Source organism: Aureococcus anophagefferens (genome assembly GCF_000186865.1).
Source record: "Aureococcus anophagefferens unplaced genomic scaffold AURANscaffold_2, whole genome shotgun sequence".
Taxonomy (NCBI): domain Eukaryota; class Pelagophyceae; order Pelagomonadales; family Pelagomonadaceae; genus Aureococcus; species Aureococcus anophagefferens.
The window spans coordinates 3,207,013-3,226,092 of record NW_008705562.1 but is presented as its reverse complement, the minus strand read 5'-3'; the positions used below and the strand labels follow the sequence as shown (position 1 = coordinate 3,226,092).

The 19,080-nt window shown below is 74.1% G+C and overlaps 4 protein-coding genes across 4 annotated transcripts; 1 reads left to right on the top strand and 3 right to left on the bottom strand.

The window, feature by feature from the left end:
- Nucleotides 1-2,633: 2,633 nt before the first annotated feature.
- Nucleotides 2,634-3,932, top strand: AOT5 (hypothetical protein; the record flags this gene model as incomplete). Its single annotated transcript, XM_009034998.1, has 1 exon — nucleotides 2,634-3,932. The coding sequence occupies one exon, from the start codon at nucleotides 2,634-2,636 to the stop codon at nucleotides 3,930-3,932; it is 1,299 nt and encodes a 432-aa protein (XP_009033246.1).
- Nucleotides 3,933-5,099: 1,167 nt separating this feature from the next.
- On the bottom strand, nucleotides 5,100-6,161 carry AURANDRAFT_52388 (hypothetical protein; the record flags this gene model as incomplete). Its single annotated transcript, XM_009034961.1, has 2 exons — nucleotides 5,100-5,839; nucleotides 6,135-6,161. One exon carries the CDS (start codon nucleotides 5,836-5,838, stop codon nucleotides 5,218-5,220), a length of 621 nt encoding a protein of 206 aa, XP_009033209.1.
- A 174-nt stretch (nucleotides 6,162-6,335) lies between these two features.
- AURANDRAFT_36249 (hypothetical protein) lies at nucleotides 6,336-7,499 on the bottom strand (the record flags this gene model as incomplete). The annotated part of the gene is made up of 1 exon (XM_009034960.1): nucleotides 6,336-7,499. The coding sequence occupies one exon, from the start codon at nucleotides 7,227-7,229 to the stop codon at nucleotides 6,366-6,368; it is 864 nt and encodes a 287-aa protein (XP_009033208.1).
- Nucleotides 7,500-11,821: 4,322 nt separating this feature from the next.
- Nucleotides 11,822-12,879, bottom strand: AURANDRAFT_59857 (hypothetical protein; the record flags this gene model as incomplete). The annotated part of the gene is made up of 1 exon (XM_009034959.1): nucleotides 11,822-12,879. The coding sequence occupies one exon, from the start codon at nucleotides 12,828-12,830 to the stop codon at nucleotides 11,880-11,882; it is 951 nt and encodes a 316-aa protein (XP_009033207.1).
- Between the last annotated feature and the right edge of the window lie 6,201 nt (nucleotides 12,880-19,080).

The following is a 19,080-nucleotide window of genomic DNA, read 5'->3' as shown; positions in this document are numbered from 1 at the left end:
CGCCGCCGTCGCCGACGAGCGCGACGCGCTCGCGCGCCAGGGCGAGGCGATGCTGGCGAAGCTGCGCGAGGCGCGGCGCGACCGCGACGACGCCGCGAACCGCCTCGAGCTCCTCGTCAAGGCCGCGGGCTCGCCCGTCGTCCGGTCGCCGTCGACGTCGCCGCGCGACGCGTCGCCGGCCGCGCGCCGCGGCGCCGCGCCGCGGGAGCCGTCGCCGGCGAAGCGGGAGCGCACCACGCCGCCGCCGCGCAAGGCGAGCCCGTCGCCGACGTCGGCGTCGCGGAAGCCGCCGGTCCCGCGGCAGCCCGCGGGCGGCGCGCGACCGCCGCCGCGGAGCGCGAGCCCGGCCGCGCCGCGGAAGCCGTCGCCGAAGCACGGCGGCGGCGGCGCGTCGCCCAAGAACGGCCACGGCGCCGCGCCGTCGCCCAAGAACGGCCACGGCGCGCCGCCGCCGCCCGCGCCGGCGAAGCGGCCCGCGCCGCCGCCGCCCGAGGCGTCGTCGCCCGAGGAGCTCCGCGCCGCGGCGACGCCCGCGAAGAATTGGCCGCCGCCGCCGCCGCCGAAGAGCTGGCCGCCCCCGGCCCCGCCGAAGTAGCTTACAGCTCGTCCCGGTCGTAGTAGGCGGCCGCGCGGCGCCACGACGCCGCGAGGTGCGCGACCTGGTCGCCGTCCGCGTCCTGCCCCGGCGGCGCGACGGCCCGCTTCAGCGCGCCGTGGCGCCGCCGGCGCCGCGCGGCGTCCGCCGGCCAGGCCTCGGGCGCTTCGAGGGCGACGAGGTCGCGCCAGGTGGCCAGCAGGCCCGGCGCCTCGCGGACGTCGGCGAGGACGAGGTCGCCCCGGTCCGCGAGCGTCCGCGCGAGCGTCGCGGCGGCCGCCGGCGCCGCGACGGCGACGATGGACGCGTCGCGCGGTTCGAGCACCCAGCCCCCCGGGTCCGGGGGCGCCGCGCCGGCGCCGCCGCCGCCCGCGGGCGCGAGCACGACGAGCCGCGCGCGCGCGGCGGCCGCGGCCGCCGCGACGTCGTCGACGCCGCAGCCGCCGGCCGTCCGCCAGGCGCCGCGCTCCTCGCGCACGGCCACGACGAGCAGCGCGTCTTCGACGTCGTCGAGCCCGTCGCAGGGCTCGTCGACGGCCCGTACGCGGCCGCCGCGCGGTCCGGCGACGGCGACGCCCGGCGGCGGCGCCAGAACGCTCACGCGCAGCGCGACGGCGCCGTCGGCGCCCCGGAGCGTCAGCACGGCGCCGTCGGCGCGCCGGCCCTTCGGGTCCGCGGCGACGCCCGACGCCCGGGGCCGGAACGCGCGGCGCACGAGGTCCGCGGCGCGCGCCGCGCGCGCGTCCGCCGACGAGTCCGCGGGCTCCGTGCGCGCCGCGTGGAGCTCCCGGGGCACCCAGGCGCCGTGGCGGTCGAGGACGCAGTGGGACGAGAACTGGAGCCGGATCGACGCCCTGCGCCGCGCGACGGCGCGCGCCCAGTCGCGCACCGCGGCCGCGTCCGCCGCGGGCACGGCGACGACGGGGATCGACGACGCCTCGCCGTGGCGCGCGAGGAAGGCCGCGTCGCCGTCCAGGCGGCGCGGCGCCGCCTCGTCGTCGAGGACCACGAGCCCCAGCGCGCCCGCGCTCGCGGCGACGTAGCTCTTCTCCGCGTAGGGGCAGCCGCCGCGGTCCGCGACGACGTAGGCGCCCGCGGCGCCCGCGAGCGCGCGCCCGTCGCAGGCGCGGCTCGCCTCGTCGTAGTAGAAGGGCCGCGCGCCGCACTCGGCCGGCGGCGCGCCGAAGGCCGCGAGCGCCGCGGCGGCGGCGAACGTCGACCCGGGCCCGCCGCGGCGCGCGCGCGCCTCGAGGCTCCCGAGCCAGGGCGTTGCTTCTAGTTCCGCCAGTGGCGCGGGAGGCTCCGTCGGCTCCGTCGGCCGCTCGTCCGGCGCGTCCGCCACCGCAACCGCCTTCTCCTCGACGGCGTCCGGCCTCGCCAAGAGTCGGAAGCTCAGCGTCCGCCGCTCCGCCGCGGGCGCCGCGAGCCGCGCCAGCGCCTCCTTGAGCCGCCGCGCGGCGCCGCGGCGCTTCGCTTCGCGCTCCGGCGGCGCGACGCGCGCCCCGTCGACGGCGACGAGCACGTCGCCGACGGCGACGCCCGCCTGCGCCAGCGCGTGGTGCTCGCCGGCGCGGCCGAAGCCGACGACGTCGAAGCCGCTGCCAAAGTCGACGCCCAGGGCGCCGGGCCGCACCGTGACGTGGAGCAGGTCGTCGCCGGCGGCCGACGCGAGCAGCAGCAGCGTCGCGAGGCGCATCATCGAAGGCAGCAGCCCATTAAGCCCACCATCGTACCGCGTTTGGACGACTTCCAACGGAACATTCGCGATCGTGCCGCAGGGTTGTGTTTTTTAGCCACCGGGGGGGGCTGTGGGTCCAGGCCGCCGGGGGGCCGCGGGACGGGGGGTGGGGGGGTCGCTGAGGGCCCATAAACCCCCCCCACAGCCCCGGGGTGGGGCTAAAAAACACAACCCAGAGCGATTTCTGCCACAGGACACAACTGGACGGCGTCGCCGCGCCCCAGCCGCCGCCGGCGCCGAGGCCGTCGACGAGGCCCGCGACGGTAAATGGACACGACGGCGTCGCCGCTCCGCGCGCCGATGGACAGCGCGCTGCGGGACTCGACCGGGGGTGCCGAGGAAGCATTACTATTGAACTCCGACGCGCCGGAGCGGCAGCGCGTCGCGAGCTTTTTGTCGTGCGTGTTCAACCTCACGAACACGATCGTGGGGAGCGGCATGCTCGGCCTGCCGGCGGCGTTCAGCAACGCCGGGTCGCTGCTCGGCTGCGCCTTCCTCGTGCTGTTCGCGTCGACTTCGGCCTTCGGGCTCCACCTCCTCGCGGCCGCCGCGCGCATCGTGAGCGCCAAGGCCGGCGGCGACGCGCCGTCGAGCTTCCGCTCCGTCGCGACGGCGGCCGCGCCGCGCTTCGCCGTCCTCATCGACGGGGCCGTGGCCGTGAAATGCTTCGGCGTGGCGACGTCCTACCTCATCGTCGTCGGCGACACGATGCCCGTCGTCATGGCCAAGCTCGGCGGCTTCGCGGCGAACCGGAGCCCGTGGATCGTCGGCGCGGCGCTCCTCGTGGCGCCGCTCTGCTACATGCCGCGCCTCGATGGTTTGAAGTTCGCGAGCGCGCTGAGCCTGGGGTTCGTCATGTTCCTCACGGTCATGATCGTCGAGTACTATTTGGAGGGCGGCGGCGGCGGCGACGTCGGCACGACGTCGCTCGCGGTCTTCGACCTCGACACGGCCAAGACCATGACCATCTTTATTTTTGGCTACACCTGCCACCAGAACATCTTCGCCGTCGTCAACGAGATCAAGCGCCCGACGCCCGCGCGGCTCGACGCGGTCGTGGCGACGTCGATCGGGACCGCGTGCGGCATCTACCTCTTGGTCGCGGTCTGCGGCTACATGACCTTTGGGGACAAGGTCCAGGGCGACATCCTCGACAACTACCCCGTGGAGCCGGCGATCACCGTCGCGCGGGTCTTCGTCGCGGCGCTCGTCGCGCTGTCTTTCCCGCTCCAGTGCCACCCGTCGCGCGCGTGCGTCATGAGCCTGCTGCAGGGCGCGCGGCCGCCGCCGCCGGACGACGCGTCGGACGCCGCGCTCGCCCTCCGCAAGCGCGCCGAGGACCGCCGGACCCGCGCGGAGCACGTCGCCGTCACGACGGTGTTTTTGGTCGGCGCGACGCTCATCGCGCTGTCCGTGGAGTCGCTCTCGACGATCCTGTCCGTCGTCGGCGCGACGGGCTCGACGGCCGTGTCCTACATCCTGCCGGGCGGCATCTACTACCGCCTCGCCGAGCCGTCCCCGAAGCGGACCCTCGCGCTCGGCCAGTTCCTCCTCGGCTGCTGCATCGTCCCCACGGCCCTGACGCTCATCTTCGTCTAGTCTCAGGGCTTAGATTTTGCAAACACACAGGTGCGATGTTAGGACGTCCGAGGGAGGCGGCGCGGGCGACGGCGGGCGCGAAAACGAGGGTATTCTACTCGGCGGTGTCGTACTCGATGAAGGCGACGAGGATGTAGCGGTCCCCGGCGGTGATGGGCATGCCCCGGTGCTTGAGGTCGCCCTCGTGGATGAGCGCGCCGCCCTGGCGGGGCTTCTCCGTGCGGTCGAGCGCCTCGAAGTAGGTGCCGCCGCCCGCGAAGGCGTCCTCGGCGCTGAGGAGGATGTTGAGGGAGAAGCGCGACGAGTCCGTGTGGAGGTCGAGCGAGTTCTGGGCGCCCGCGGAGTATTTCACCACGAAGGCCTCGCTCACGCCGAGGCGCCGCGGGTCGAGGCGCCAGATCGCCGCGACGGCCGGCAGCACCGTGTCCCGCAGCGCCGCGCGGTAGGTCGCGTCGCCGCGCGCCTCGATGCGCTCGAGGGCGACGTCCGTCGTCGCGTAGCGCCGGTGCTTCGTGCCGCCCGCGTTGCCCCGGTCCGGCGTCCGCGGCGCCCAGCCGCCGACGTCCGCCGCGCACGCGTCCGCCGTCGCGACGAGCGCGTCGCAGGCCTCCACGCTCAGGAGGCCGTCGAGGCGCACGGGGCAGCGGCCGCCCATGCCCCCGTCCTGGCACCAGCCGCAGCGGCAGCCCGGGTCGTGGAAGCCGAGCGGGCCGCCGCGCTCCGACGGCTCGCGCGCGGGGTAGCACGTCGTGCGCTGCGCCTGGACGAGCTGGAGGTGCGCGCTGCACCACGCATCCGTCGCGGGCCGCTGCACGCCCCAGCCCTGGCACGTGCCGTCGCCGTCGCCGGCGTCGCCGGCCTCGGCGCGCGCCTTGGCGGCGGCGGCCTTGCGCAGGCGGCTCCGCTCGAGCACTTCCCGCTTTTTTTGGGCGATCGCTTCGGACATGATGGCTATCGTTTCTTTGTGTGCACAGCGGTCGCGCGACACGGCGCGAGTCTACTTTGCTTGCTGCAGCAGTCGCACACGCGCGAGGCGACCGGCGCGCAGCTCGATGTGCTTTGGCTTGGCCACGCGGGCTCGCCGACCCGGCGGCGCCCGTCGTGTCGGCGCCGGGGGTCGGACGCGTGCGCCGCACGGTGCGCCAAACGACGCCTCAAACGGGGTGTGCTGCTACGATGGTTAGGTACGTACGGCGGGGGGAGCGTAGTAGCGGACGCGGCCCGGAGCGGGCGCGCGCTGGTTTTTCTGCGACACGGGCCGGCGGCGGCGGCCGCGGCGGGCCGCTTACTTCTTCTTCTTGTTGGCGGCGATGGTGTACTGGCGGTACTTCTCCGCGCGGTCCGGGAGCGCCGACTTGAAGCGGAAGCGGACGCCGAGGTCCGCGGCGAGCTTCACCGCCTTCTCCGGCGAGCGCGAGTGGTAGTAGTTCAGGAGTCGCCGCCGCTTGGAGACGAGCGTCAGGAGCCCGCGGCGGCTCGCGTGGTCTTTCGGGTTGTCGACGACGTGCTGCGTGATGTGCTTGATGCGCGCCGTGAAGAGCGCGATCTGGATCTCCGACGAGCCGCAGTCGTTGTCGTGGCGCGGGAACTTCGCCTTGTACTCGGCGCGCTCGCCGTCGCAGATCTCCCGCGGCGTCGCGCCGTAGGAGTCGATGTCGCCGACGTCGGCGCCGTCGAGGTCGAAGCCCGCCAAAAGGTCCTCGTCGCCGCTGCCCTCGACGTCCCACGCCTCGTCGTCGACGATCGCGTCCTCGAACTCGGCGCCGAGGCCCTCCGTGTCCTCGAGGACCGACGTGCCCGCCTCCGTCACGGAGGACTTCATCGAGACGGCGCGCGTCTTCGGGAGCGACACGGGGACCAGGGCGGCCCCCAGGCTACACGCCAGCGCGATAAGAACGGCCCGCATCCTGCGATCGGGGCGAAACGCGGTCAGAAACTTGTTGCGGCGGGGCGCTCTCTTCGGCGCGCGCGAGGAAGGGGTGGAGGGGATGGGGTGGGGCTGTGGGGCGCCCCCGCGCCGCCGCCGCCGGTCGTCGGCCGCCGCCGCGAACCCGCCGAAGCGCCGCGACGTCATCGCTCGGCACGGAAGTCCCCCGAACGCGGGTTCCGCGTCAAGCGCGACGTCGCGGCGTCACAGGCGGTCACGGCGGGCGGCGACGAGGGCCTCAGCGGCGCGTTGCGGCGGTCATTCGGTGTCCTCACCTACTGATGCACTCGTCGCCGCCTCAGAGACGACGCTGAGCACGCTAACTTCAATTCTGCCTCGCCGGGGGTCCGAACCCGGTCGGCCTCGGCCGCAGCGTCCTCCCCGGACTAGCCCTCGCGAGAGGCCTCGGCCCGTGCGTCGTACGCGGCGCGGCCGTGGCCGCCAACAGCTCGACCCGGGCGCCCAGACGCCGCGACTCCCAAGCCGAACGAGCTTAACACACGCCCTCAGTGCTCGCAGAGGCTGAAGGGGCGCTCGAAGACCTCCCCGTGTTCTGCCGTGATGAAGGTGCGCTCCTCCATGAGCTTGAGCCGGTGCGCGAGCGCGGCCTCGTGCGACATGGGCCCTCCGTCCGCGTCCTCGAGCATGCCCAGGACGAGGTCGCGCGCGATGTCGGGGAGGCCGCGCCAAAAGCGCGAGTGCACCTCGAGCTCGAGGTCGAGCCACGCGCGCTGCTGCGGAGCGACCGTCGCCGTCGACCGCGGCACGTCCCGCGTCGGGTCCACGAGGAAGAAGACGACGATGGTCCGGCGGCCGGGGCGCGACCGGTCGTCGAGCGAGAAGGGCCGCACGGCGTGCTGCAGGACGTTCGGGAAGCAGACCGTGCGCCCCGCGCGCGCGCGGAGCGCGCCGCGCGGCTGGACGAGCGGGTCTTCGTCGTCCATGTCGAAGACCGCGCGGACGCCCGCGTGGTCCTCCTGCTCGTACTCCGGCTCGCGGACGGCCTCGCGGAACGCGAGGCGCGACTCCGAGATGTTCTCGCACTCCAGGTAGTGGATCGCGGTCGCGACGATGCGCTCGTTGCGCGCGCCCTCGACGTGCCACGCGCCGCCGGCGTACTCCGGGCGCTCGGGCGTCAGCTCGATCGTCTGGAGCTTGACGATGACCTGGAGCCGCCGCCCCGCGAGCGCGTCCGACGCCCACGGGCCCGGGTCGAACGGCGGCGGCGCGACGAAGGGCCCGGTCACGCGCGGCACGCGGTCCGGCGCGGGCCGGCGCGCGTCCATATAAGCGCCGTAGCGCTCGTCGAACGCGGCGTCGTCCTCGCCGTCGAGCTGCTCCGGCTCCTCCTCGGCGTACAGGTGTTCCATGTCCGGCTCGAAGTAGCGCTGGCGTTTTTTTCCCGCATCTCGGCGCTCAGCTTGCGCAGTCGCAGCTCCACTGCGCACGACGAGCGCGTCGGCGCCGCGCGCGCGGAGCGCGGCGAGCACGGACTCGAACAGCGGCACGCAGCGCGAGAACAGGCGCTCGAGCGCGCGATAGAGCGGCGCGTGCCGCCGCGGGTGCAGGTTGTTCACGTATGATTTGAAGGACGCGGTGCCGTCGGCCGCGACGTCGAGCTCCGCGGGCAGCCATTGGTAGCGCCGCGACGAAAAGCTCGTGGGGTCGCCGTGCACGATTGGATTCGGCTGCCGGCGGCGCGCGAAGAGGTCGTCGCCGAGCAGGTCGACGTGGTCGCCTTGACGCGTGCCAGCGCCGATGAGCTTCGAAAAAGAATCGAGTTTGTCGAACGAAATGCGGAGGCGGCGGAAGACGGGCGTGACGCCGTGGACGTAGCAGTAGAGGCTCGGGTGGATGTGGTTCACGACCTGGCCGTCGCTGCCGGGGTGGACGTCGCGCGCGCCGTGCGCGGGCTCGCGCCGGAGCGCCGCGACGCCGTCGAGGAGCGCGGCCTCGAGGTCGCCGTCGACCGCGGACTCCGTCTCGAAGGCGCCGGCGACGGGCGACGGCCGCGCGAGCGGCGCCGCGGCCGCGCGCGCCGCGAGCCAGCGCGCCTCGCCGAGCGCCCAGTCGAACTCGAGCGGCGCGTAGGCCGCCGCCTCCGCGCGCCAGCGGCCGACGATGGCCTCGTCGCCGACTTTCACCCACCACTCGGGCTTCGCGCGCATCTCGGCGCTCAGCGCGCGCAGTCGCAGCTCCAGCGCGCACTGCGGCGGCGCGCCGTCTCCGTAGGCCGCGCCGATGGAAAAAGGCGTCGGGTACGGGCTCGGCGGGGGCCCAACGCTGCCCGGCCCATCATATATTTCATCCTCTTCGTCGTCCATGTCATCATCGTCATCGTCATCGTCGTCGTCGTCGTCTTCTTGCTCGCCTTCTTGCACATCGTCTTCTTCTTCCTCCTCCTCCTCCTCCTCCTCCTCCTCCTCTTCGCGGTTAAGCTCCTCGTCGGTGTCCATCGATGCACGCGAGGATTATTCTTGCGGACTGGCGCGCGCGGGCCTCAGATGACAAACTTGAAGACGCCTTTGAAGTACAACTTGAAGTTCAGCAAGGAGACACGTCGACGACACACGTTACGATACCTCAGCCCCACCCCGCAACCACCGCGCGCATTCCGCGCCGAGCGCCGCCTCCGCCGCGGCCTCGTACCGGGCGACCTGCGCGTCGGAGAACGCCGCGCGCCCGCCGCCGTCCGCGCCGCCCCGGAGGAACGCGCCCGGCTCGAGCGTGTCGAGCTCGAACCAGCGCTCCCGCCGCTTCATGTAGGCGAAGGCGCTGTGCGCGACCGCGGCGTCCAGGACCGCGTCGTCCGCGGCGATGGCGCAGTGCGCGGCGACGCGCGCGGCCTCGGCGCGCGCGTCGCGCTTCAGGTCCGAGAAGTGGACGAGGCGCACGCGTCCCCGCGCGTCCCAGTAGCTCTTCACCGTCGCCGCCCAGGTCGCGACGCCCTCGCGCGGCGCGCCGTAGCCGCGAAAGTCGTCGAGCCAGAGGTCGAGGAACCGAGAGGCGCTGTCCAGCGGCGCCTCGGGCAGTCCCGCCGCCGCCGCCGCCGCCGCGCGGTAGGCGGGCTTCGTCGCGCGCCAGTGGTTGTAGAGCGACAGCACGCCGTCGAGGCCGTCGCGCGCGACGAAGACGCAGGGGCAGCCGAGACCCTCGGAGAACGGCTCGTGCGTCTTCAGGACGACGCGGCCGTCCGGCACGCGCGGGCGCAAGGCGCGGATCAAAGCAGATTGGCGGTCGAGGGCCGCCGCCTCGGCCTCGCCGTCGCCCAAGAGCTTGAAGAGGTCGAGCTCGTCTACGCCCGTTCGCGTCGCGAGCCACGCGCGCGCGAACTCCGGGCTGCGCGCGGCGAGCACCGCCGGCGACGACACGCGGAACGACACCCAGGGGCTCAGCTCGTGGAGGCTGCCGAAGTCGTTCAGGGCAGCCTCGGAGCCGCCGGCCAGCAGCTGGGTGATGATTTGCTGCATCCAGGTCGTGCCGCTCTTGCCGGCCGTCGCGACGACGACGTCGCCGCTGTTCGGCGTCCAGCCGAGGAGGGACTCGTCGGACCAGGCCGACATGGACGAATTACGGCGCGGAGGCCACCATCGGTGCGAAGCAGCCCTAAGTTGCACCCGAAGGTGCTGCCAACAACGATGGAGGAGCACGATGACGAGTCCTTCGTGGTGAGCGGGGACGACTCGGACGACTCGGACGATGGCAGCGTCGCGTGCGTGGATGTTTGGGCCGACGCGGATGGCAGCGTCGCGCGCGAGGCCTGGAGCTCCGCCGCGATCGGGCACGAGCCCTGGGCTGCCTGGGGCTTCGACGTCGACGCCGGCCGCTGGGCTCCCGCGGCGGCGTCGCCGGAAAACACACAGCGGAGCTCGACATCGCGGCGAAGCCCGCAAACAGCGCGGCGACGAAGCTCGAGGTCGCCGCCGAGCCGGTCGCCGCGGCGAACGACGCGGCCGGGCTCGGCGTCGCCCCGGAGCTGCTCGCCAGCGTCGCCACGTCAAAGCTGCTCGCCGCAGCGAGCGACGCGGCGGGGCTCGGAGGCGGGCCTCGTCCGCCGCCGCGTCGCGGACATCGAGACGCAAGTCGCGGAAGCCAGCGCCCCGGTCCTGCGATCGCCGCCGAAGCAAAGCGGCGGCGCCGACGCCGCGGCCGGCGCCCCGATCCTTCCATCACCGCCGAAATCATCAACGCCAAACGACGCCGCGCCCCCGATCCTTCCATCACCGCCGAAATCATTAACGCCAAACGACGCCGCGGCCCCGATCCTTCCATCGCCGCCGAAATCACACGCGCCGGAAGCGACGCCGCGCCAGCGCTACCGGGCCGCCGCCGCCGAAGCCGCCGCCGCCGCCGCGACGAAGCGCGCGGACTCGTACCTCTCGAACGATGCGGCCCCGGCGCGCGCGCACCGCGACCGCCAGCGCCGCTTCCGCGAGCTCCGCAAGGAGTGCGCGTCGCTCCAGCTCTCCTGCGCGCTGGCGCTCTCGGCGGCGCCGCCGGATCTCGAGGCGGACGCGGAGACCATGCTCGCGGACGGCTTCACCGTCGCCGAGGTCGTCGACGTCCTCGACGGCCGGAGCCCGGACGTCGGCAGAGCCCTCAAGGCCGCGGGCGTCGCCGAGGGGGAGCCGGAGCGCGACGACGACGACGACGACGACGCGTCGCGGGCCCGGCGCGCGGCGACGCTCGCCCGGGGCCTCGTCGCGCTCTTCTTTCGAGCTCGGCCGGCGCACGACGCCCTGCGGCGCTGCGCCGACGCCGCGGAGCCGGGGGGGCTCGACGCGGCGCGCCGCGCCGCGGCCGCGGCGGAAGCTTTGAGCCGCCTGCGGCTCCCGCGCGCGATCGTCGACCACGTCTGCGCCTACTGCGCGCCGTCGCCCTTCGCGTCCTTCGCGCGGCGGGGCCGCTTCGAGGCGCGGGTCCTCGCGCCGCTCCTCTGCCCGGACGTCGACGCCGTCTGCGCGCAGCTCAAGGCCCGGGGGCTCTTCGGCGCCGTCGTCGCCGTCGCGCACGGCGCGGACGCCGCCGCGTTCGCGCCGCCGCCGCCGCCGGAGGCGCCGAAGCGGCGGGCCAAGCGGCGCCCGCCGCCGTCGGTCGCGCGTTGGAACGTGTCGACGCTCGTCCGCCGCGACCCGACGGGCCTCGCGGCGCCCTGCCTGCGCGCGACGGCCCGGCCCGGGCGCTGCCTCTGCATCCAATGCTGGAAGAGGGGGTAAGGGGCCTTAGGGAGCGGGAGTCGCGGCTCTCGAGAGCGCGTCTGCGCTAGATCGGGGTGAAGGACGTGAAGCCGTGGCCGTTGGTGTTGCCCTTCTTGGGCTTCTTGAAGAACCCGGGCGCCTTCTTCTTCGTCTTCCGCGCGCTGCCCCGGAGGTTCCCGGCCTTCTTGGGCGTCTTCGCGGCGCGGAGGCGCCGCGTGTGGTCGTGCGCCTTGGGCGGGTCCTTGGCGCGCGCGCTCGGCAGCTGCACGCGGGCGCGGCGCGCGGACTTGATGCGCGGCGCGGGCCGCGTCACGGCTTCGTAGGTGTTGAGCACCTGCTCGATCTGCCGGAGCGCCTCCCGCTCCTTGCCGAAGTGGCCCCGGTTGGCTTGATCGACCAACGGGTTGTGGAAGGCTGCCAGCGCGGAGTGGAGTGCGGCGACCAGCAGCAGGGCACGCATGTGCTGCGAACCAAAAATCGGGATGGGTTGCGGGGCCTCCTCGACGGGCGTCGAGGGCGCGGCGGATTGCCGCGTTGCGGGGTCTCGAACGGCGTCGAGTTGCGGGGCGCAGCGCGGGAGCTGCTGCGGGCACGGATGCACCGGACCGCTGCTTGTCGTGCGATTTCCGCGTCATGCTCAGGAAAGCCGGGCAGCCCGAAGAATGGCGTTGAGAACTGCAACTTCGGCTCCCAACGGCACGCGGCGCCGTCGAACTCGGAGTCGTCGGTCGACGCGTCGTCGTCGACCCACGAATGAGCAGGTTCGTCGGAAGATTAGCTCGCGCGGGGCGCGCCGCGCCCCCCCGCAAGCGGCGGCGGACTCTAGCGGAACCAGCCGCGTTTTTTCGCCGACGTGTCCTCGCCGAGCTGCTCGTTGCCGAGGATGTTGATGAGGAGCGAGTCGGCGTTGAGGTAGACCTTGCCCTGGCTGCGGGCCACCGTGCCCGCGATCTCCTTGGCCGTGTCGATCTTGCGGAGCTTGACGAAGCCCGGGTTGTTCTGGATGGCCTTGCCGATGAGGCGCGCGGACTGGGCCTCGCCCTCGGCCTTGACGATGATGGACTTCTTCTCCTGGATGGCCTTCTCGACGATGTAGCGCGCGCGCTCGCTGTCCTGCTGCGCGACCTGCTTGGCCTCGACGGCCGCGGTGTACTCGTGGCTGAAGGAGAGGTGCGTGATCGACACGTCGTCGAGGATGATGCGGAAGTCGGCGGCGCGCACGACGAGGCGGTGGCGGATCTCGTTCGACACCTGCTCGCGCTTCGTGAGGAGCTCGGAAGCGTTGTAGCACGCGACGACGGCCTTGGTGACCTCGTTGACGATCGACGGCAGGACGCGGTCGTCGTAGTCGTGGCCCAGGCGCTTGTAGATCCAGGCGAGCTCGCTCGTGTTGGGCTTGCTCAGGACGCGCAGCGTGATGTTCACCATCTGCAGGTCCTTGGACCCCGTCAGCGACTGCACGTTCCGGGGCCGCGTCCGCACGTCGAACGGCACGGGGTACTCGATGAGGGGCACGCGGGGGTGCATGCCCTCGGCGTAGACGGCGTCCTTGACGCCGGAGATGCGGCTCCAGAGCACGGCGCGCTGGCCGCCCTGCACCGTGAAGACGCTGTTGTAGCCGAGGAACCCGACGGCGGAGATGCCCGCGACGGCGGACACGAGGCCCGTCGGCGGGCCCCCCTGGGGCATCTGGGACCCGAGCTCGTTGAGCTTGTCGCGCACCGTCGCGAACGACCGCCGCGACGCGAACGACTTCAGCCCCGCGCGCATCATGGTACCGCCGGCGGTCGTTCGCCGAGCTGCACCTGACCACCTCGGCGGCGATGCGCAATCTGTTGCTCTCGCGCGAGGTCGGAGATGCCGCTGCGGACGCCGCGGCGACCGGCGCCGCGCCAGACGCGGTCCACAGAGACACATCTTATACACAACACGTTGTGGGTGGGGGTCTTCGAATTGGGTCAGGGCGCGGCGTCGTCCGCGCGCTTCCGGCGGGCGGCGTCCGAGCTCGCGAAGTCCGCGTCGTCGCTCTTCTTCCGACTCGCGAAGTCGAGCCAGGAGAAGCGCCGCGGCGCCTCGTCGTCGCCCTTCGCGCCGAGCGCGGCGACGAAGGGCAGCGCGAGAACGGGCAGGACGCCGGCCCGCCGCTCGCCCGAGCCGTCGAGCGTCGAGTGGTTGGAGCCGTCGAGCGACTCGTCGTCGACGTCGCCGGCGTAGTCGAACCACTGGCGCGTGTCGAAGCGGCCCAGGTTCGGGTCCTCGGCGAACTTGTACCAGCGGTAGCTCGGCCGGAACCCGAAGGCCGCGAGCTCGAACTTGCGTTCGACCTCGCGCTTCACCTTGATCAGCGCCGCGAGGATGAGGATGCCGACGAGCGAGAGCGACGCGCCGGCCGCGAGCGTCGTCGTCACGGCCGACGCGGCCGAGGGCCCGATGGCGACGTCGTCGCCCGTGCCCTCGCTGAGGTACTGGGGCACCGACGGGGCCGCCGTCGGGAGGCCGGTCGGCGCGGCCGTCGACGGAGCCGCCGTCGTCGGCGCCGCGGACGGGGCGGCCGTCGTCGGCTCCGCGGACGGAGTGGCCGTCGTCGGCTGGGGCGAGATCGTCGGCGCCAGCGTGGGCAGCGGCACGGGCACGGCCGTCGGCCCGCCGGGCGACACGGTCGGCGCGGGCGACGGCGCGGGCGTCGGCGCGGGCGACGGCCGCGGGAACGGCGCCGCGGACGGCGCCGCGGTCGACGGCTCCGCCGACGGGGCCGCCGTCGTCGGCGGCGCCGAGGGGACGGCCGTCGACGGCGGCGCCGTCGACGGCTCGGGCGTCGGTCGCGGCGTCGGCGCCGACGACGGCCGCGGCGTCGGCCGCGGCGTCGGCGCGAACACGGGCGCGGCCGACGGATTCCCGGGCGTCGCCGTCGGCGCGGGCGACGGTCGAGGCGTCGGGCGGGGCGTCGGCGCCGGGGACGGCGCCGGCGTCGGCGGCGGCGTCGTCGGCGTCGGCGTCGGCCGTCTCGTCGGGGCCGACGTCGTCGGCGCGCTCGTCGGGCGCGGCGCGGGCGCGGGGGACGGGCGTCCCGGAGGAACGATCGGCGATCGAGTCGGCCTGGGCACGGGAGCGGCCGATGGGTTTCCCGGCTCTGCCGTCGGGAACGGCGTCGGGCGCGGCGCGGGCGCGGCGGACGGGTTCCCTGGCTCTGCCGTCGGGGACGGCGTCGGGCGCGGCGCGGGCGCGGCGGACGGGTTTCCCGGCTCCGCCGTCGGGAACGGCGTCGGCCTCGGCGCGGGCGCGGCGGACGGGTTTCCCGGCTCCGCCGTCGGGAACGGCGTCGGCCTCGGCGCGGGCGCGGCGGACGGGTTTCCTGGCTCCGCCGTCGGGAACGGCGTCGGCCTCGGCACGGGCACGGCCGACGGGTTTCCTGGCTCCGCCGTCGGGGACGGCGTCGGTCTCGGCGCAGGAGCGGCGGACGGGTTACCCGGCTCTGCCGTCGGGAACGGCGTCGGCCTCGGCGCTGGAGCGGCGGACGGATTTCCCGGCTCTGCCGTCGGGAACGGCGTCGGCCTCGGCGCTGGAGCGGCCGATGGGTTTCCCGGCTCTGCCGTCGGGAACGGCGTCGGCCTCGGCGCGGGCGCGGCGGACGGGCTTCCCGGCTCTGCCGTCGCGAGCGGCGTCGGGCGTGGCACGGGCGCAGCAGACGGGCTTCCCGGCTCGACGGTAGGCGGCAGCGTCGGTTTTGGCCGCGGAGCTGCCGTTGGACTGCCGTCTTCCGGCGTCGGAGAAGTTGTCGGCCGCGGCATTGGCGCCGCCGATGGGTTCCCGTCCTCAACGGTAGGCGCCGGCGTCGGCCGCGGCATTGGCGCCGCCGATGGGTTCCCGTCCTCAACGGTAGGCGCCGGCGTCGGCCGTGGCCGCGGAGCTGCAGTCGGACTGCCGTCCTCAACAGTCGGAGCAAGCGTCGGCGGCGGCACAGGCGCGACCGAGGGGTTCCCATCCTCGACAGTAGGCGCAGGCGTCGGCCGAGGCCGCGGAGCCGCCGTAGGACTACCGTCCTCGGGAGTAGGCGAAGGCGTCGGGTCCCCGAGTCCCTCTCCATCCCGATCATCTTCTGTCGTCGGCGCGATCGTCGGTGCCGATATCACAGTCGTACTTCGCTCCCCTTCGGTCGTCGGCGACAGCGTCGGCCGAGGCTGCGGAGCCGCCGTGGGATTTCCATCCTCTACAGTAGGCGCTGGCGTCGTCCCCGGCACAGGCGCCGCAGATGGGTTCCCATCTTCGACTGTAGGCGCCGTCGTCGGCCTCGGCCGCGGGGCTGCCGTAGGACTGCCGTCCTCCGGAGTCGGAGCAAGCGTCGGCGGCGGCACAGGCGCGGCCGAGGGGTTCCCATCCTCAACAGTAGGCGCCGGCGTCGGCCTTGGCCGCGGGGCTGCCGTGGGGCTCCCGTCCTCGGGAGTAGGCGACGGCGTCGGGTCCCCCAGTCCCGACCCGTTCCGCTCGTCTTCCGTCGTCGGCGCGAGCGTCGGTGCAGATATCACCGTCGCGCTCCGCTCGTCTTCGGTCGTCGGCGAGAGCGTGGGCGGCGCGAAGCTTCCGACGGGGGTCGGGCTGCCGCTAAGCGCCGCGACTGGCGCCGCCGTCGGATTTCCGGGGTCATCGACGCTGCAGCCCGCATCGGCCTCGCAGGAGCAGGCGCAGATGGAGCAAGCGAAGTCGTCGGCGCAGAACTGCTCGTTGTCCCCGCCGGGCCCGTAGCTCTCGCAAGCCCCGTAGGCGGATTCCCAGTCCGGGTCGTCTACACAGGTCGTCGGTGTCGCCGTGGGCGCCGCGGCGTCGAACGGAGTCGGCGGGTCCGTCGGTATGCGCGTCGGCGCCAGCGTCGCCTCGAACGAGGGCTCCGGACTCGCTGGGCTGGTCGGATTGGGCGGCGCGACCGTGGGCTGGGGCGCCGGCTGAACCGTCGGCTCAGCCGTCGGAGCTGGGGGCTCGACCGTCGGCTGGGGCGCCGGCTCGACCGTCGGCTCGACCGTGGGCTGCGGCGCCGGCTCGACTGTAGGCTCGCCCGTGGGCCGCGGAACTGGCTCGAGCGTGGGCTCGCCCGGCTCGACCGTGGGCTCACGACTCGGAGCGGGCGTCGGCGCGGGCGTCGGCTCGCGACTTGGGTCGGGCGTCGGCGCGGGCGTCGGTTCGCGACTGGGGTCGGGCGTCGGCGCTGGCGTGGGCTCGCGACTGGGGTCGGGTGTCGGCGCCGGCGTGGGCTTGCGGCTCGGATCAGGCGTCGGCGCCGGCGTGGGCTCGCGGCTTGGATCGGGCGTCGGCGCGGGCGTAGGTTCGCGGCTTGGATCAGGTGTCGGCGCGGGCGTGGGCTTGCGGCTGGGGTCGGGCGTTGGCGCCGGCGTAGGCTCGCGGCTCGGATCGGGCGGTTCTAGCGACGGCGCGCCGGTGGGCTCGGGTGGCTCCGACGGTGCCCTTGTCGGAGGCATGCGATCCGTGAGCGTCGTCGGCTCAAACGTCGGAGTGTCCGTGCTTGGCGTCGAGGGTGCGGGCGGGGACGACGTCGGCCGAGGAACGGGAGCCGCCGTCGGATTCCCGGGTGTCGCAGTTGGCGATGGAGTCGGCTGCGGAACAGGGACCGCCGTCGGATTCCCGGGCGTCGCCGTCGGGGCAGGAGTAGGCCTCGGCGCGGGCGCCGCCGATGGATTGTCGGGAGTCGCGCTCGGAAAAGGCGTCGGCCTCGGCACCGGCGCAGCCGATGGATTCCCTGGAGTGACCGTGGGCGACGGTGTAGGCCTTGGCGCGGGAGCAGCGGTCGGATTCCCTGGAGCGACGCTCGGAGACACGCTGGGAGACGGAGTGGGCCTCGGCACAGGAGCCGCCGTTGGGTTGCCTGGATGGACCGTGGGCGCTGGCGTCGGCCTCAGATCTGGTGCCGCGGTAGGATTCCCGGGCGTCGCCGTCGGCGCAGGAGAAGGCCTTGGCACTGGAGCCGCGGTCGGATTGCCCGGCTCGACACTCGGAGACACGCTCGGCGCCGGCGTCGGCCTCGGTACGGGCACCGCGGTCGGGTTGCCGGGCTCGACCGTCGGCGCCGGACTCGGCTTCGGTTCGGGCGCCGCGGTTGGATTGCCTGGATGGACCGTCGGCGCAGGCGTCGGCCTGGGCATGGGAGCAGCGGTCGGACTCCCGGGCGTCGCCGTCGGCGCAGGGGACGGCCTTGGCACGGGCGCTGCCGTCGGATTTCCTGGCTCGACACTCGGAGACACGCTCGGCGCCGGAGTTGGCCTCGGCACGGGCGCCGCGGTCGGACTGCCTGGATGAACCGTCGGCGAGGGCGTCGGCCTTGGTTCCGGTGCAGCAGATGGATTGCCTGGATGGACCGTCGGCGCTGGCGTTGGCATGGGCATGGGAGAAGCGGTCGGATTCCCGGGCGTCGCCGTGGGCGCCGGCGTCGGCCGCGGCGCGGGCGCAGCGGTCGGATTGCCCGGCTCGACACTCGGAGACACGCTCGGCGCCGGAGTTGGCCTCGGCACGGGCACCGCGGTCGGATTGCCGGGCTCGACCGTCGGCGCCGGACTCGGCTTCGGTTCGGGCGCCGCGGTTGGGTTGCCTGGATGGACCGTCGGCGCAGGCGTCGGCCTGGGCATGGGTGCAGCGGTTGGATTCCCGGGAGTCGCCGTCGGCGCAGGGGACGGCCTTGGCACGGGCGCCGCCGTCGGGTTTCCTGGCTCGACACTCGGAGACACGCTCGGCGCCGGAGTTGGTCTCGGTACCGGCGCGGCCGTCGGGTTGCCTGGGTGAACCGTGGGCGCCGGCGTCGCCCTTGGTACCGGCGCGGCCGTCGGGTTGCCTGGGTGAACCGTGGGCGCCGGCGTCGGCCTTGGTTCCGGTGCAGCAGATGGATTGCCTGGATGGACCGTCGGCGCCGGACTCGGCCTGGGCAATGGAGCAGCGGTAGGATTCCCGGGCGTCGCCGTCGGCGCAGGAGAAGGCCCTGGCATTGGAGCCGCGGTCGGATTGCCCGGCTCAACAGTTGGAGACACACTCGGCGCCGGCGTCGGCCTCGGCGCAGGCGCCGCGGTCGGGTTGCCTGGATGGACCGTTGGCTCTGGCGTCGGCCTTGGCACGGGAGCAGCGGATGGATCGCCTGGATGGACCGTCGGCGCTGGCGTTGGCATGGGCATGGGTGCAGCGGTTGGATTCCCGGGCGTCGCCGTAGGCGATGGAGTTGGCCTTGGCACGGGAGCCGCGGTCGGATTGCCCGGCTCGACACTCGGAGACACGCTCGGCGCCGGCGTTGGCCTCGGAACGGGAGCAGCGGTTGGGTTGCCTGGATGAACCGTTGGCGCAGGAGAAGGCCGCGGCGCGGGCGCCGCGGTCGGATTGCCTGGATGAACCGTCGGCGCCGGAGTCGGCTGCGGCGCGGGCGCCGCGGTCGGATTGCCTGGATGGACCGTCGGCGCAGGAGTTGGCCGCGGCGCGGGCGCCGCGGTCGGATTGCCTGGATGGACCGTGGGCTCTGGAGTCGGCCGCGGCGCGGGCGCCGCGGTCGGATTGCCTGGATGGACCGTGGGCGCAGGCGTCGGCCTCGGCACGGGCGCCGCGGTCGGATTGCCGGGCTCGACCGTCGGCGCCGGACTCGGCCTGGGCGCGGGAGCCGCGGAGGGCCCCGGCGTCGCCGTCGGGCAAGCCGACGGCGCCGAAGGCCCCGGCGTCGCCGTCGGGCCGGCCGACGGCGCCGCCGTGGGCGCGAGGTAGCACGCCGCGCAACACGCGACGACGGCGGAGACGCCGTCGAGGTCGCGGCGGCCGCAGCGCTTCGCCGGCTTCTCCGCGACGTAGGCGCAGTCCTTGGCGGGCTTGCCGTTGAAGTAGAAGGACGCCGAGTCGCCGCACGCGGCCGTCGGCGCCCCCGTGAGCGTCGTCGGCCCCGCGCTCGGCGCGGGCGACGCCGTCGGCGCGGTCGACGGCGCGGGAGTCCCCGTGGGCGCCGCCGTCGTCGGCGCGGGCGAGGGCGGCTCCGTGAAGACGTAGCAGGTCT